Source organism: Lissotriton helveticus, chromosome 11 (genome assembly GCF_964261635.1).
Source record: "Lissotriton helveticus chromosome 11, aLisHel1.1, whole genome shotgun sequence".
NCBI classification, from domain to species: domain Eukaryota; kingdom Metazoa; phylum Chordata; class Amphibia; order Caudata; family Salamandridae; genus Lissotriton; species Lissotriton helveticus.
In genome coordinates this window covers 475467223-475483618 of record NC_136072.1, presented here as the reverse complement: position 1 = coordinate 475483618, position 16396 = coordinate 475467223, and the positions used below count along the sequence as shown (strand labels likewise).

At 47.2% G+C, this 16396-nt stretch overlaps 1 protein-coding gene across 2 annotated transcripts in view; it reads left to right on the top strand.

The window, feature by feature from the left end:
• Nucleotides 1-16396, top strand: part of UGGT1 (UDP-glucose glycoprotein glucosyltransferase 1) — an 822704-nt gene that overhangs the window by 740684 nt on the left and 65624 nt on the right. For both annotated transcript variants that reach the window (XM_078666074.1, XM_078666073.1), the window contains one exon: nt 3517-3633. In XM_078666074.1, coding sequence (XP_078522200.1) covers nt 3517-3633 — 117 coding nt within the window. The remainder of the gene's footprint in view (nt 1-3516; nt 3634-16396) is intronic.

Sequence of the window (16396 nt, the reverse complement as noted above, 5' to 3'; positions counted from 1 at the left end):
AAATTGTGTGATTTAAAGCTCACTAAACCAATTCCTTTGGTCAGATTTATATGGGACGTAAAAATACTGGTTTTGGGGGATCCTTCCCAAAGACATTTTTGGAAAATAAATGACAAATGGTGTGTTTGAAAGAATATTAAGTCTGTAACATTGATGAAAACTTATAAAATGTAGATGACATTTTATAAAAAGCATTGGGTGTTCTCCACCAGACAATTCTTGTAAAAATGTCTGTGACTATAGTAAATGCATGACTTGCAGTGCTGGAATTTGACAAATGGACTCTGGGGATTCTCTCAGATGAGGAAAGTGATTGTTGGCTACTAAAAACATGACAGGAGTTTATGGCATCCAGTAGCAAGCAAGCCTGACCCTTCCGAGAGGGCTCCCTCCTCAAAACATTTTGAATGCAAATTGGTTAAAAAAAGAACATGTTCGAGGCATGTGAGCTGTAGATCACGTGCTTTGCATAGTCTGCCAACTAGTGTTAGGTGCGGATGTTTGCACTTTGTTTTTCTTCAAAGAAGACGTTTCCAGTCATGAATGAGGTAGGTGACCCCTCCTTTCGGTGCCAGTGTGCAAGGGCATCGACTCCGTTGTTAGATTGTTTTTTTTCCACCATCGGGTTCAGATGTGAAGTGCAGCACTCCGATTCGACACCGTTTCTCGGGTTCCCCTCGACGCCCAATCCACTGCCCTCAAAGGTATTGTTTCTTGATCACGTTTCCCATTCTCCGCGTATCGTTTCGAGTCAAAGTCTTCAATCGGAAGATTCGTGGAGGGCCATTGGACCTACCTGCGTCGGGCTCGCTAGCAGTGGATGGAACAGACTCCATTCAAATTCTGTCCCCGGGTGTCACGCTAGGTTTCCACACAACGACTTGCACAGTGTGCAATCTCTGTCTATCCGCTGAACACAACGCACAAGACTGCGACGCTTGCCAATCGTTTCAATCCAAGAAGACGCTCCTTGACCATCTGACTCGACGTCACAAAATGTACTAACATAGCTGCTACGCACCCATTTGTCTGAAATTATGTCCCTACCTTGGTGCAGATGGTGTTGTATTTTATTGCCATCCGCATGCCCATGCTGGATTGAGGGTGAAGTAAAGAGGCTTTGACTGTGCAGCTGCCTGGGGGAGGGGGTGGGAGTTGTCTTCAGATTGGGACCCGCGAGACTTGTGGGAGCCGCGTTCGCCAAGAAAGGACTGAGCCTGCTGGCTGGGGTGACTAGGTGGGAAAGTACTCGGCTGATGGCCCCTAGTGTAGCCACGGAAGGGACGCAAGGCAGAATACAGCTATCGGGGGCTACTGAGAGTCCCAACGATCTACTATCCTTTAATCTCTCCACGGCTGAATTTGTCTTATCTCCAAAGAGAAGCCCATCTCCTTGAGCGAGGCTTGGACATCCTCTGAATACCCAGTATTCCTCAACAAGGCGTGATGTCTCAGCGACACCTAATAAGCAATGGCTCTGACCAGTGAGTTGGTTGTATCCAGCCCGCATCGAATCACAAACTTTTCTGCATCTCACCCACCAGCGATATCTTGGGAAAGTATGGCTGAGTGTCATTCGGGGCCATGGGCAATGCTTAATGAACGCCAGTTGCATTGCACGGTCATATTTATTTTGAAGGCATGGGGAGATTCCGTTAATTTGGCCAGAATTACAGGATGTTGAACCAACTTCCCTTTCAGCTCTCTCTCTCCCTCTCTCCCTCTCCCCCCTCTCTCCCCCTCTCTCCCCCTCTCTCCCCCTCTCTCCCCCTCCCCCCCTCTCTCCCCCCCTCTCTCCCCCTCTCTCCCCCTCTCTCCCCCTCTCTCCCCCTCTCTCCCCCTCTCTCCCTCTCTCCCTCTCTCCCTTCCTCCTCCTTTTTCTTTCTACGATTTGTTTTGCCTTTTTTCGATGCACGTTGGTATAGTGCAAACTAATTATCGGAGTGCTTTACATGAACACCATTTCTATTACACAAGGTCACATTTATTTTGTAGGCAAAGGGAGATTCAGTGATTTACCCAGACTTAAGAGATTTCGGCTTGACACATTAACTCTTAACCAGGTTCCTCATGTCCAAATTCGGCCGCTCTGGCCATAAGCCACACACTGTCTCGTTGTTTCAACTCTGCCTCCAACCCATTTGATTGTATTGCTTGCCCCGCTCCCTCATGTTGTGTGGCTGTCCCGCCCGTCCTGCCAGGCAATAATTTGCAGCAACCAGCGCTGGCCACATCATATCGCTTTTTCCCCCTGACTGTCAGTCATGCTAAACAGCTAGCTGTGCTGCTGTACAACATGGCTAAAGGACATTGACAAAGTCCACTGGTAAGGCCTGTTGGCTTTGCCAATGCTTGTTTGCATATCTTAGTCTCTTGCATTTTCTTCGACGGTGTGCCTCCCTTTTCATCTTTTAGTTCAGCATTTGCATCTTTTCCTCTTTTCTTTTATTTACTTTTTATTTTCACTTGGCATTTAAATATTTGCAATGGTTTTCATGCTATGTTTACTTTCTAGTGCGCCCTGAAATGAACTTGGTAGTTCTTAACTAATTTTGTTCCCAAGCCTTCAAATACTTGCAGCAGTGTTAAGTAAATTTCCCACTGGTCGCATGAATAAGGATGACTTTTAAATACTATTTTCACTGTTGTTTCAATATTTGCTAGTGTTTTTACATGATCTCTACTATGTGTGTGTGACCATAGCTGTGAAATTAACATAGAAGTGTAAAAATTAATAACATGAAGTTTTGCTGAAAATTAGTTAAAAACTGGTCACCGATTTTCCACTACCAGCTTTATTTCACCGCTAAAATATTTGTACCACAAAGTAAACATAACATGAAAAACTTTGCAAATATTTAAACGCCCAGTGAAATATTATATTAAGGTACTACTACATCATGTTGACTGGAAAAATTAGCTAAACCTGATGTAAGTACTTAGAGGCATTATAATCAAACGAATGAAATGCTAAGCATGTTTATGAAAAACTTTGTACATTTTTAGGTGTCCTACAAAATAGTATGTTTGCAAAATCTGGCATCAATCTTCATATGATTGCAACCATTCAAATGAGTTCTCGAAAGTGGTCCACCTCATGGAAGTTGCCCAGAACTTGTGGCACTCAGGAAGTGCCTTGTTCTTTAGATGTTACCTTCTGCTGTGCTCTGTGGATTCTGGGCATAGCCTGCGGACGTGCTCTGTGCAAAGTTCCTGTCACCTAGACCATTTGTAGTTGGCCTTTGACCTTGCACAGCGAGCTTGGGGTTACCAGTATTTCTAGAGGAACTATATCTTCAATACATTGTCAAGAAGTCCTCGAAGACCATTTATTCCAATATCCTGTGACTTTATCCTTTGCACGTTCATGGTCTCCTCTGATTATTTTGTGGGCTTTTGATCCAGCTTAGGTTAGGATTATAAAAGGGTGTTTTGATGCGTTCTAGGATTGTTTTCATGCATGCTATTCACTAGATAATTTACCAATCAGTTTTTTCTTTTCTCATTTGCATTCAGGATTTACCCAACAACATGATCCATCAGGTGCCCATAAAATCTCTTCCTCAGGAATGGCTATGGTGTGAGACCTGGTGTGATGAGGAATCCAAGAAGAAGGCGAAAACTATAGATCTGGTAGGAAATAAGAATATTCTGTCAGCCTTATGGGCATAATTGAATCCCAGTTCTGCAGCCAAGATGATTCAAATGGGACACTTGTTTCCAAAGGTCTGTCCTGTATCTGATAATTAATACTCATCTCCCTATGAGGTCTTTTATTTTGGTTCTGTGACAGTTAGTAGTTACAACACAGTATCTGTTCTGCATACTAATGGGTATCAATATGACTCCTTTGGGCACTTGACCCCTAAATGTAGCTAGGTGGAGGTATTAGTGATTCTTCTAAGCGATAGAGAGAAGGTAGAACCTCAGATACAGCGTAACAAAATAACATAAACTGATTGTTCAACCAGAGCTATTTCTTGTAAAAGCAAGAGGTATTCAATTCCAGGGAGGTAAAATGGGGCACTTGAAATTAAGATATACTCAGAAATCATACATTGCTTGATTGCTAAAGGAATGAAAAAAACTCTTTTGTAGCATTCACGCACCAACTGCTAAATGGTTGTGTTATGAGACCTTGACCATTGTTGTTGTACAGGGGCAGAGAATACTTCGGAAGTCTTCGAGTTCTACAGTGTACTTATTACTTTTCAGAATTGGATCGCACTGATCCATAAAAAAGCTACGGTGCAAAAGGACACATTTACGCAATAATTTGTGTCCATTTTAATGGGTTTACTGTGGGACTGGTATTCAGATGTGCACTGTGCATAGCCCTTTGAAGTGAAAGACCAGTATTGGACACAAGTGGTCCAAGGTTAATGCAGGGTGCTTGTTTGCTGGATGTAGAAGGTTTGCACAATAAAGTTAACTACAGGTGGCTAGCCTTAGTGGACATTATCTCAGAATAGGTCTACTCTGCTCAGGGGTATTCAATGAAGCCACAGGCATGACCAGTGAAGAAAACTGGAATTTGATTTTGAAGACCAACTCTAACTTTAAAAGTGGGAAAGAAGACTCCTATGGTAGCTCTACCCTAAGACATTAAAGTCAACATGACTAAATCTTGTAATCTACAACAGAATTCAAACCACTTAACTGTGAATACACCTAGATCCTTTTCATTTTAACCGCACATCAAAAGTTTATCTGGCTTCTGTTTCGGCACTCTAAAATTTCTCAAAAAAATGTCTCCCGCTGCTCACCATCTATGGAAAATGGTTATCCAAGCGAGACCACCTCTAGCAAAGACTATGCCGAGGCTCTTTGTCGGTCTTCCAGCCCGCCTGCTTAAGAAAGTGCAGGTGGTCCAGAATGCCGCAGCTAGACTTTTGCTCAACCTTCCCAAGTGGGCAAATGCCGGCTCTCGTCTACATGGTCTGCAGTGGCTACTAGTGGGCAAAAGGGTGAGGTTCAAGGTCCTTGTAACAGTGCACTGTACGTTATATGGGCATGGCCCGACCTACATTCAATCAAGATTTGGTTTCTATTTCCTGGCCAAGCAGCTTTGCTCTTCTAACAAACTCCTGGCAATTGTTCTTAGGGCCCGCAAACAGAGGTCCGGTGGTAGCTCAATGTCCCATCTGGGTGCTTTTGCTTGGAACCAACTTCCGGTGGAGCTTCGCAATGTCCATTCCCCAAGTATCTTTAGGAGGAATCTGAAGACATTCCTCTTCGGATTAGCTAGTCTGATGCTGTCAGTCTGCCTCCTAGGCACTCGCCGGGACACTCCTCGGAGTAGCTGTGCGCGCTATAAATGCCCATAACAACATAACATCAGCATCCATTCGTGAAATAATGATGTGCTCTACAAATATTCCTCTTTTTGTTCAGTCACAAATGGTATGGAATGTGGATCCTTCAGCTGACAGCTCAATTTCTAAGTTCTTCAACTCCATCACTAATGGCTTAGAGAACTGAAGGGGATGCTGTAAATGCCTGATCTAGAGAGGTGCCATAGCAAAACGTCTTGCATCCTCCTTAACTGCCAACCTCCACTCAGTAGACGAGACCTACTTCCTCTAAGCCTGTCACTTGTTCACCATCTTTCCTTCAACTCGTTCTCTGCTGCCCTCCAAATTGCCCTGGCACACTCCCCTGTCCCCTACACCTACCCCTAGTGACTCAGATCTTGATGATCACTGGTAGACCTTACCTGAAGATTCCTGGCTGTCTCACTGCTGCTCCTCCTCCTGCACTTGATCACTGCCTTTGGTGCTGTCCAGCATATCTGTGAGTTCTGGTATGACAGTCCGCATTGCCGGACAACACTGCTCCTCAATTTACCCTGGTCAGGCCTAGGGTTACGCTCTGCTTCGCCCAGGCAGTGAAGTCCTTGGCTCAGTCAGTTGCCTCTGCTGTCCACTACATCAGTCTGAGGTGCAGATGTTTTCATCCCTGTAGCCCAAGGTACCCTGTCCGTATTAGGATGCCTGAATATTCTCTTCAAGAGCCGTTACCAAGCCTTTGGTTAATTATTGTACATCTACTCAATTGTTTAGCATGCACCAGCAGAAACAAATGATACCCTCCCCTGACTATGAAACTGACAAGGGACCAGTTAGCATGTCAGCATAGAAGACTACTCCTCTCTGTGACTTAGCAGCCGTCTTGGAATGGTCTGCCATTTAATTAAATTCAGAATGCTGCATCTTAAAGACTCAACTACAACTAATCCCAAAAACCTATTTGTAACCATAACTATTTTTCTATTCCAATGGCACCATTCTGAATTCTGTATTGATGGAATAGTACCCTAAGCATTGAATAATACTTGTTTTCCTGTGACTGTCGGTGACTTCTTAGCTTTAAGCTGTTTTTATTTAACCCATATAGCAAATCAGAATAGTGACATATTCCCACACGTATTGATCTATGTGCTGTTAATAGATTACACATATGCAAGCTGAATGTTTTGGTACAGAACAAAGTGAATCGTCGACATGGCACACATCCCCGTGTGCCATGCCTACAAACCACTGCCCTGGCATAGGTAAGCCACCCCTCTAGACGGGTGCAGTACCAATGGTAAGGGTACAGGTACATGAGCCCTGTACTCCTACAATGTCTAAGCCAATTCTTAGACATTGTAAATTCAGTAATGCCATTAAGAGTATATGGTGCTGGGAGTTTATTACGAACTCCACAGCACCATAATGGCTTTACTGAAAACTGGGAAGTTTGATATCAAACAGAACATTAAACCCACACTGATGCCAGTGTGGGATTTGATGAAAAATGCGCTCACCCTTGTAAATCAACCTAAATCTAGTGTCCTGGCTGAGTAGCTGCTTGCCAGCTGCCACCACCACACGTTTCTGGACCCATGGGTCAAGAGCCTGCTGCTTTCGGGGTTCTGAAACAATGGAGCCATATAAGACCCCCTCGGCGTGCTGACATGAGTTTTCTTCTTTTCCAAGTCACAACGCGGTACCGGAGTTAAGCGGTTCCTCTGACCTGTTTTAGTATCAGGCCTTCGCAACGCCTATCGCGTCTGGAGCAGTATGCCGATGCCTGCAGGCTTCAAATCATGCGAGTCCAGTTCGCGGCAGATGTCGGCGACGGATCTGCACGTGATCTGTATGTGGGACTTGGGCGAGCACCACGACTCCGTCGAGTGCAACGCCTGCTGGCAGCTGAAGCCATAATCCCTGAGGGAACTTTGAATGAAACTGATGTCACCCGGTTGTCTCGGTCAGAGTCCTCACGGCGCCAGCTTCCGTCTCCAGCTGAAGGATCCAAGCGGCGCAAATCTTCCACGCTGAGGTCTCTGCTCGGGCCAGGCCCAGGAGTCGTTCGCCTGCCTCAGGTAAGCACCGGAAGAAGTCACGGAGGGAGTCGACCTCGCAGAAGCATGACATCGTGGCCCTCCGCTCCTTGTCTTCACCGGATGCGAGCCCTCAGGAGTCAGCCCCCACCTATCCACGGTTTCCTGGTCCTGGTGCGACACAGAACCAGATGGAGGCCTTTTCCAGGGCCATGCAGGCCTTCCTTGGGTCACCCCATCTCCCCGGCGTGCCTTCGGGCCCCACAGTGGGGCTAGGGACTCAGGTGGGAGGTTTGCTGGCGTGTTTGCCCTCGGCGCCGATCGAGTGCCTTGACTCCGGTTCCGGAGTCGCTGCGATGTCGGGACATGGCCCGGATGGGCATCCCACTTTGATGTCTAGCCCTCCTGACGCGTCTTCGCACAGTCCTGCGGGGCTCCCAGCGTCGTCGCTGGATGCGGCTGCAGCACAGAGTTTGAATCCAAGTCGACTTCGTTCTTCCCCGCAGGCTCCTGCCTTGGCAGAGGTGGAGGTCGAGTCGACACCAGCTGGACGCCAAGTGGATGAGTCCTCTACGGATGTCGTCGGCGCCGATCACTGTTCCTCTGCTGGAGGACGTGACCCCAGTGGGTTGTAAATGTAAATGTAGTTGAGCTTATATAGCGCACAGCTACCCGCAGTGGGTTTCTCGGCGCTTGCTTAGGGAACCCTTCCTGGTATTCCCCTGTGAGATAGCAGGGTATCCACAAGGTGAAAGTCAGGCATCCCGCCGCGAGGGGCCGTTGTGGAGATTAAGCAAGCTATTGCCCAGAGTCGCAGAGTGTGAACCCGTGAGTCGAGGAGGCACCGGGGTGAGAATTATCGAGTCCGTGGAATTTTTTAGCCCAAGACCCGCCGAGGCGGGGAATTGAACCCTGGTCCAGGACCGATCTCAGCTTCCGGGTCTGCTGCCTCTAACCCCTGAGCCACACTTCTCCACTGCCCACAGGGTTTTTTCCATGTTCCACGGAACAGGGGACCATGGGGCACTGGCCGGCTGATTTTTCTGTGGGCCTCTCGTTGGGTGGACGGTTTAGTCTACAGCAGTCTCCAATGGATGACTTGCTGTCTCCCCCTCGGATGGCCATGGCGGCTAGCGTACATTTTGCGAGGGCGGTTAGTAGGGCTGCACATATCTTGCAAATGAAGCCCCCTCTGTCTCCCTGCCTTCAGATCCTTTGTTGGATTTTCCCTACCAGGACACGTGGATGTGGAGCCTTTGTTGCCTTTTGGCAGGTCGCTGTATGATGTCCTTCTGGGGACTTGGACCAGACCCTCATCGGGGAATCCCCTGGCTCGTGCTGTTGCGCATCGCCACCGGCCAGCTCCAGATGACCCTGCCTGTTTGTCCCTTCATCCTAGGGCTCAAGGACTTGTAGTCCAGGCTGCGCTTCTTTCCTCTCCTCTACTGTTGTTTCCCCCCACTCTGGGGTCTAGGTGGTTGTAATTGTGTGGGCGCAATCTTTTTGCATCCACCAGTTCCGGCCTTTGGTCCCTGAACCCAACCTGCGTGTTTGCTCGAGCTACTTCTGCCCTTTAGGACTCTGTCAAACTACTCCTTCCCTCTTTACCAGAGGGTCCTCGGGCTACCCTACTCCAGTTTTTTCGGGACGGCCTCGACATGGTGCAGTTTTCTGTTTGGGCAGCCATGGACACCACTTACTCCGTGGGTTGAGCTATGGCCAGGTCAGTTGCCCTGCGTCGCCATGCATGGTGACGTGTGTAAAGAAGTGAGTTTCTGTTGCAGTAAACCCCCCCTCCCCTCCAACTTTTTGCCTGATCCCTGATGTACTTTTCCTTGGTGTGCCCTGGGTCCCTGCCAATCAGGTACCCAGGGCCTGTGTTCCTTCACTAAAAACTGTACTAGAGCCTAAACCCAATTGGCATCTCTGGCTACATGTCAGCCCCTAGTAAATGGTACCTAGGTACCCAGGACATTGTGACCAGAGAAGACCCCTAATGGCTGCAGCACTTATTGTGCCACCCTTAGGGGCCCTGTACCCTGACACATACACTGCCTTTGCAGGCTGAGTATCCTGGTGCAGATCTAAACAAAGAGTCGACACGGCACACATCCCTGTGTGCCATGCACACAAACCCACTGCCCTGGCATACATCAGTCACCCCTCTAGCTGGGTGCCCTATGCCAGTAGTGTGGGCACAGGTGCACGAGCCCTGTGCCCCTACAGTACCCAGGGACATTCCTGGGCACTGTAAGTGCAGTGATGCCATTAAGAGTATATGGTGCTTGGAAGTTGTCATTACCAACTCCACAGCACCATAATGGCTACACTGAAGACTGACAAGTTTGATATCAAATTTCTCAGCACATTAAACCCACACTGATGCCAGTGTGGGATTGTATGTAAAATGCACTACAGAGGGCCTCTTAGAGATGCCCTCTGAAACCTAACCTACAATCCATATCTGGTCTGAGAGGCTGCCTAGGCTGCCACACAGCAGACATGTTGCTGGATCCCTGGGTGGAGAGCCCCCGCTCTCCTGGGCCTGCAAAAATGCACATCCTGGGACGAGGTGCCAAGCCTCCTCCCCCAGGATGGGCAGGGGAAGCTTCAAAGGCATTCCACCTTTGTGAGCTTCTCCAGACCACTTGCTGTACTCAGCAACTGGCACCCACCAGTTCTGACCCACACTCTGGCGGGAAGACTGGCGGGAAACCCTACGTCAGGAAGGGGGGGTTCCAGCCTGTGCCAACTCCACCCCTCAGGTGGGAGAGGCGAGGTGAAGCACGAACCCAGGGCTCCGGCCATCTTGAAGATGGGGAGCCCTGCCCAATCACAGATATGCTCCTGCCCCCCTCCCACAGGAGAGGATCAGGCTAGGGGGGGGTACCCACCACAGGACAGGGACCCATTGGTCCCTGCCCTTGCCCTACCTGTAATACCCCTAAATTTAGTATTTAGGGGCACCCTGAACCTTCCTTCCTCAGATCCAGATTCCGAAATAAGAAAGAAGAACAAGGAACAAGAAGACCTGCTGTTCAGCTGCTAAAAAGAGGAAGACACCAACAGATTTGGCCCCAGCCCTACCGGCCTGTCGACCCTCGAACCTGCTCCTGCTAAACCCGGCATCTCTAGTGGGCAGTAACCTCAAAAACCCCGGAGGACCCGACTGCCTTGTGACTCTGACTACCTGGGTCTCCCACGAGCAGTGGTACTACTCAAAGCAAGTAACAAGCCATCGCATCAGCCCGGAACTGCGAACCCTGCACAATCTGCACCCGCCAAGGCTGGCCCGTGCTGGAGTGAATCAAGACCCTGAGGATGTCCCCCCGGCGATTCTGACCTGGAATCCAGTGCCCAAGGACCCTCCTCGATGACCCCGACGACGCCTGCAGCCTCAGGACAAAGGATCCCTCCGACCGCGACCTGCAGGGGGTAAGATTTCCCGACCTTAAAAGACACCCCTGCATCCGGTACCCCACGGCCCCCTGTGCCCAACTCCTGGGTGCCTACCTATCCTCCAAGATCCCAACTTACCCCTAGAAGTGTTGGTCGCTCCATAAGATCCTCTGTCCCGAGCCTGCAGCCTTTGTTCCCTATCCAAGATCTCCATTGAATAACCTTGGTCGCCCGACGGCTCAAAAGCAACCTGCACCCAGCCGCCCGAGTGCCTCTGGCAGTGCAACCTTTGTCCCATACTACTTCCCCATTTGCCCTGAGCAAGTGACCAGGAGCCCAGCTCCCACAGCCGTGTGGCCTGCTAGCCAGCAGCCACCAACCGAAGCCTCCCTGCCTCTCTCTGGATAACATTGGGCCTAACTACCTCTGCACCCGGCTGCCCCTGTGCTGCTGAGGGTGTACCAACTGTACCTACCTGACCCTGGGGGACCCCTGAGTCTATGCCCAGAACCTTAACTCTGCCAGTCAAGTACCTACCTCAAAGCCGTTAACTCACTTTTCTTCCATAGGCTAACATTGACTAGTTTCACTTGAAATTTCTTCTAAGTGTGAAGTTTTGAAACTTTAAAATATTCATCTAAAATCAGCCGAATAACAAATTCCGAATTACTCACCTGTTATCAGGAGAGAAGCCAGTACTGTACCTTTTAGCCCAGTACTGAACCGCAAAAGTAATTATAACTGTACTTACCAGTAACCTGAATTTTCTTCCATAGGAAAGCATTGACTGTTTTTCTGTGAAATTTCTTCTACGTGTGAAGTTTTGAATCTTTAAAATATTCATCTAAAGTCAGCCGAATAATGAATTCTGAAGTACTCACCTGTGATCGGGAGAGAAGCCAGTACTGTATCTTTTAGCCCAGTTTCAAACCGCAAAAGTAATCATAACCGTGTTTACTAGTAACCTACATTTCTTCCATAGGAAACCATTGACTGCTTTTCTGTGAACTTTCTTCTGTCTATTTTTGCAAACTACAAATATTCCTTAAAAATCGTACCAACTACTAAACCGTAATTACTTACCTGTCTTAGGTAGAGACCCCAGTGCTGAACCTAGGAGTCCAGTACTGGATTACAAAAGTAACGAGAACCTACTTTACCTGTGACTTGAATTTCCTTCCATAGGATAACATTGCAAGTTTTTCACTGAAAAGTGTCAACTTTGAAAATGCATTTATATTCTTTAAAAATCACAACTGTAACCAAAACGCTTTTACTTAACTGTTTACAGCTTAGGTCCCGGAGCTGAATCCATGATCCAGTCCTGTGGTTAGAAAAGTAATCCTTAAAGTAATCAACTGCATTTATGTAGAAAAACCCATTGAGCTCAATGTTAAATTGTGTTTAGAATTGTGTTGCCTATAGCAACCACTGTAACTATTGTGCTTACAAAGTTTATTGCCTTTCTGCAAAGTAACTACCTGAAGTCACTCATATTGAGAAAAGTATCTTTTTATACCTGTTGGTTCTAAAAATAAAACAACTATATCTTTTTATATAAAAACAATTGGCCTGGAGTTCAGTTCTTGAGTGTGTGAACCTTTTGCTGACTGAGTGTGTACAACAAATGCTTTACACTGTCCTCTGATACTGCCTTACTGCTCGACCAAGCTACCACTTTAGAGTGTAAGGTCAGATCTGACTTTAACCTCTGTTATACCTCTGGAGATTGTGGACTCTATACACACTGTACCTTACTTTGGTCCAGTATATATATAGAGCCACTTTCTTACAACGCGATGGCAGTTAACCTGAAAATATTCGGGAGCGACTTAGAGATCTGCCCTTTGATGGGGCCCATTTGTTTGACAACCATGCCGACACGGCGGTCCAGCGTCTCTTCTCAGGATTTCATTGACAGCCTGGGTTTTAGTCCCCTATGGTGGATCTGTATTTTAGTGTGATGGTGTTGTCACTATTTTTCTGTTTACGTCTCTGGGTTCAAGAGGTTTTTCCCAGAAAAATTGTATGGCTGTTCAGCCAGGGTTTTTTCCCTTACTTTGGTGCAGCTGGACCAGCTGTATGTATGCTTCTTTTTGACCTCTGCCTATGAGCTTGTCTCAAGAGGTGTTGCTTGCTTTTATAGGGCTCTGACATACCCTATGTGGGTGTATTTGTTTGCTATTGTATAGCTGCTGTTCCTTTCCAGGACGTTTCGGAGACTCTAATGGAGCTCTCTTGCTATTATCATCCCCCCTGGGGATTTTTCCCATGGGTTATGCTGCATCTCCCCCGGTTACATGCTTTCTGCTGTGGTGGAACGTATCCTCGGTTGAGTCCCATGGACTGACGTGGTCTTCTCCTGCAGCTTCTGTATCACTGCCTACGGTTGTTCAGGGTACTCTCAGACATCTGTGGAAGCAGTTAGCTCCGGTGTCTTGTGAGGCTCTGCCGTTTCCGACTCACCCCAGATGGGTTTTCACGTCCCCCTGCCTTGGTTTTAGCTCCTCTTTCTGCAGCTTGTGGCTCATCTTTCTGCCCTAAGGGCTGTTGCCTGTCTTGGGTGTGGGTACGCGTCCCTGTGGGCGCTCTGTTCAGCTCCGGATCGGTTCTTTCTGTCACCACTTATGATCCGTACTGTGTATGTGTTACCCTGGGGAACCCGTTGGGTTCCTTGAGCCATTGTCTTGCATCCGCTCTCTTGCTGTGGCCTTCTTCCCTGGTGGTGAGAGGCTTGGGCACACCCTGTCGGGGGTTGGCCTATAAGTGGTAGGGTTTTTACCAGAGCTGGCCTCTGTTCCATTTTGCGTTGTGCCCCTGGCCTCCCTCAGAGGAGCCTCGGCCTGGGTTTAGATTTCTCTGGTTATTGTCGTACACGGCTCAGATGTTCTTCTCCTAGCCTCTGCAATGCGTTTCAACAGATTCTCCGGATAATCTCTGAATTCATCCTGTATACGTTTGTCCCTTTTTCAGACTTTCTGTGTCTGCGTGTTACTGGTTGCTTCCTCTTGTTGGTGTGATAGTCCGTATTACCGCCTGTGTCGCGGGGGTTCGGTCTTCCTCCCTGATCGGGGGTTGGGCCTTCTTCTTTCTGGTTGGACTGTTGTCCCGCTACGGTTCACAGACGGTGATTCAGTTTCTACTTTTTGGACGCCTGTCTATTCTCTGTTAGCGTTCTTCTGGTTTACCCTTGGTTGTCATTTCCTGACTTTTCCAGTATTTCTGTGGGCTGTGTGCGCAAACAAGGGGGTAGGCATGCAGGGTCTCCCTGCGGTGGATCCTGGGGATTGTTCCAGGCTCCCCATTTGTCTCTCTCTTTTCTCCACTCTCTCCCTCAGGGGAGCTAGTCTTGGGCATGTTCGGCTTGCCGGTCGCCCTTTGTCATTGTTCCCAGGGGTACGATTGCCTGGTTGGCTACCTGGTGCTGTGCCGTCTTCTTGGTCGGCCCGACAATGTTGTTTTTACGCTTCATTGAGCTCTCCATTGTGTGGTGTGGTGTGGTTCTTAAGGTACACACTGCCTGTTTTCGTGTATTCTTGTCATTCACATCTATGAACCTCCTGGTAGTCATAGTTGTGTGTTTCGGCATGATGCCCTCTGCCATGACATTCCATTTGTTGGCATGCCTTCACTGGACCTTTGTCTCTTTCGGACCCTGGAGTCCTATACTCTCTCTTTTCGTGGTAATCTGTGGCATTCTGTCATTGTGCACTGACTTTTCCGGTCCTCGATAACACCCTAAAGATACTGGGCAGAGTATTATACAATAGGATTTTAAAATGGTCAGAAGAAAGATGTATTTTAGAGCCATGCCAACTGGGTTTTCGCAGTTAGGTTGGGACCATCGTACAGTGTTTAAATCTTAATCTGGTCATTGGCAAATATACTATCGCCCAATCCTCCCCAGTTTATTTGGCCTTTATGGACCTATCATCTGCTTTTGATTTAGTTAATAGGTCCAAGCTCTGGTCTATTTTATTGGCCTATGGATTGGATGAGCCGTTGGTACACTTTTTTGCACACCTCCACAAAGATCTTAAGGCCCAAGTTAGGATCGGCAGAGGGGGTGTGGTTTCGGGAGCTTTATGGGTGGGCAGGGGAGTCAGACAGGGGTGTGTTCTGGCACCCCTGCTCTTTATTATTTACAGTAATGGACTGAGCAACTCCTTGAAACTGTCAACTCCAGATGTCCCCATAATTAATGGTAAATTGTTACTGGTACTATTATACGCAGATGATGTGGTCCTCATAGGCCGCACACCAAATTCCTTGTGTATCTTAGTTAAAACTTTTGATAAGTATATGGACAGTCTAGATTTACGTGTCAATTTAAAAAAAATCTTTTATCATGTCGTGTGGACCAGGAAAGCGCCAGCTTAGTTCTATATCTGTAGGTAATGACAAACTGACGTCCACTGGCACCTTTCCCTATCTTGGGATGGTCTTTGCTGCGAACGGCTCGTGGACTGAGCATTTGGCTCACTCCACGAGCAAGTTCTCAAAGGCCATCAATTCTATTCTCAGTCTCCCCCGGCCAAAGAAAACCGGTGCTATTTTAGCCATTTACATTTTTTTTAAACTGCAATGCATCCCAGTAGCTACATATGGGGCTGAGATTTGGGGGATTGCTAACAGCCACTGCATCCAGCAGGAAGAAAACAGGTTTTGAAGAAAGCTGCTGGATGTCCCAATTTCTACTTCCCAATACATTTGTCATAGGGAACTTAACCTAAATTTTATTAGCGATTTTATCAATGCTCTCCCTGCTCTTTTTTGGTTTTCATCGTGGAGGAACCAATCTGCGTCTCTACCTAGAGAAATTATAAACGATTGTGTCAAATGCGAGAGAGGAATGGATATTCCTTGGCACTCGGGGGTTTATCAAAGTCTATGCAGCAATAATAAAGGCAGACTCTTCTTAAACCTGAGCACAGCCGACACATTCCATAAAAATGTGTTAAAAGACGCACTCTACACACTATATAACAGTGGAAGGATTAGTACGGGATCTAAGAAATCCTCCGTATTAAGCTATATGAGCGTAGAATTGTACAGGCATCCCTTACCAATATATCTTACTTTACCTATGACTCATTGGGAAAGGAGTCTTTTATTTTGTTTGAGAGCAGGGACCGTTAAATTTCTGTTATGTTTCCCTTTTGGCTATCAGTCCAATCTTGATCACACATCATGCCCTTGTGATGGGGTGAGCGTACAAACTAATATGCATTTTTTGTTCCTTTGTAATTATTATTTAAAATATGTGAAGTGGTTCTTAACCCCTTTTTTAAAAAGCAGAGACCTGTTACCTTGGACAAAGCCTATCAGATGCTGCTTTCTCTTAATAATGAAGAACTAGTTTTCTGCACTTGCACTTTCTTGAAAATCGCCACCCGAGCGCGTAAGATGATGTCCAATCTCTGATATTTGTAACCCTGTATGTAATCCTTGCTAAATTATTTGATGAATTGTTAATGGTGCATTAACATGAACTGTCTAATCTACTTTGATATGGATTTTACTACTTTGTTGTAATTGTTATTTTACTGTGCTTTTATGGATTCTTGGAATCCGAATAAAGTAAATTTGAACTTTTGAACACTGACTTTTCTGGTCCGGTGCCTTCGTTTCGTCCCCGTCTGGCCGGCAGTTGACTCGTGTTGTCCTCTG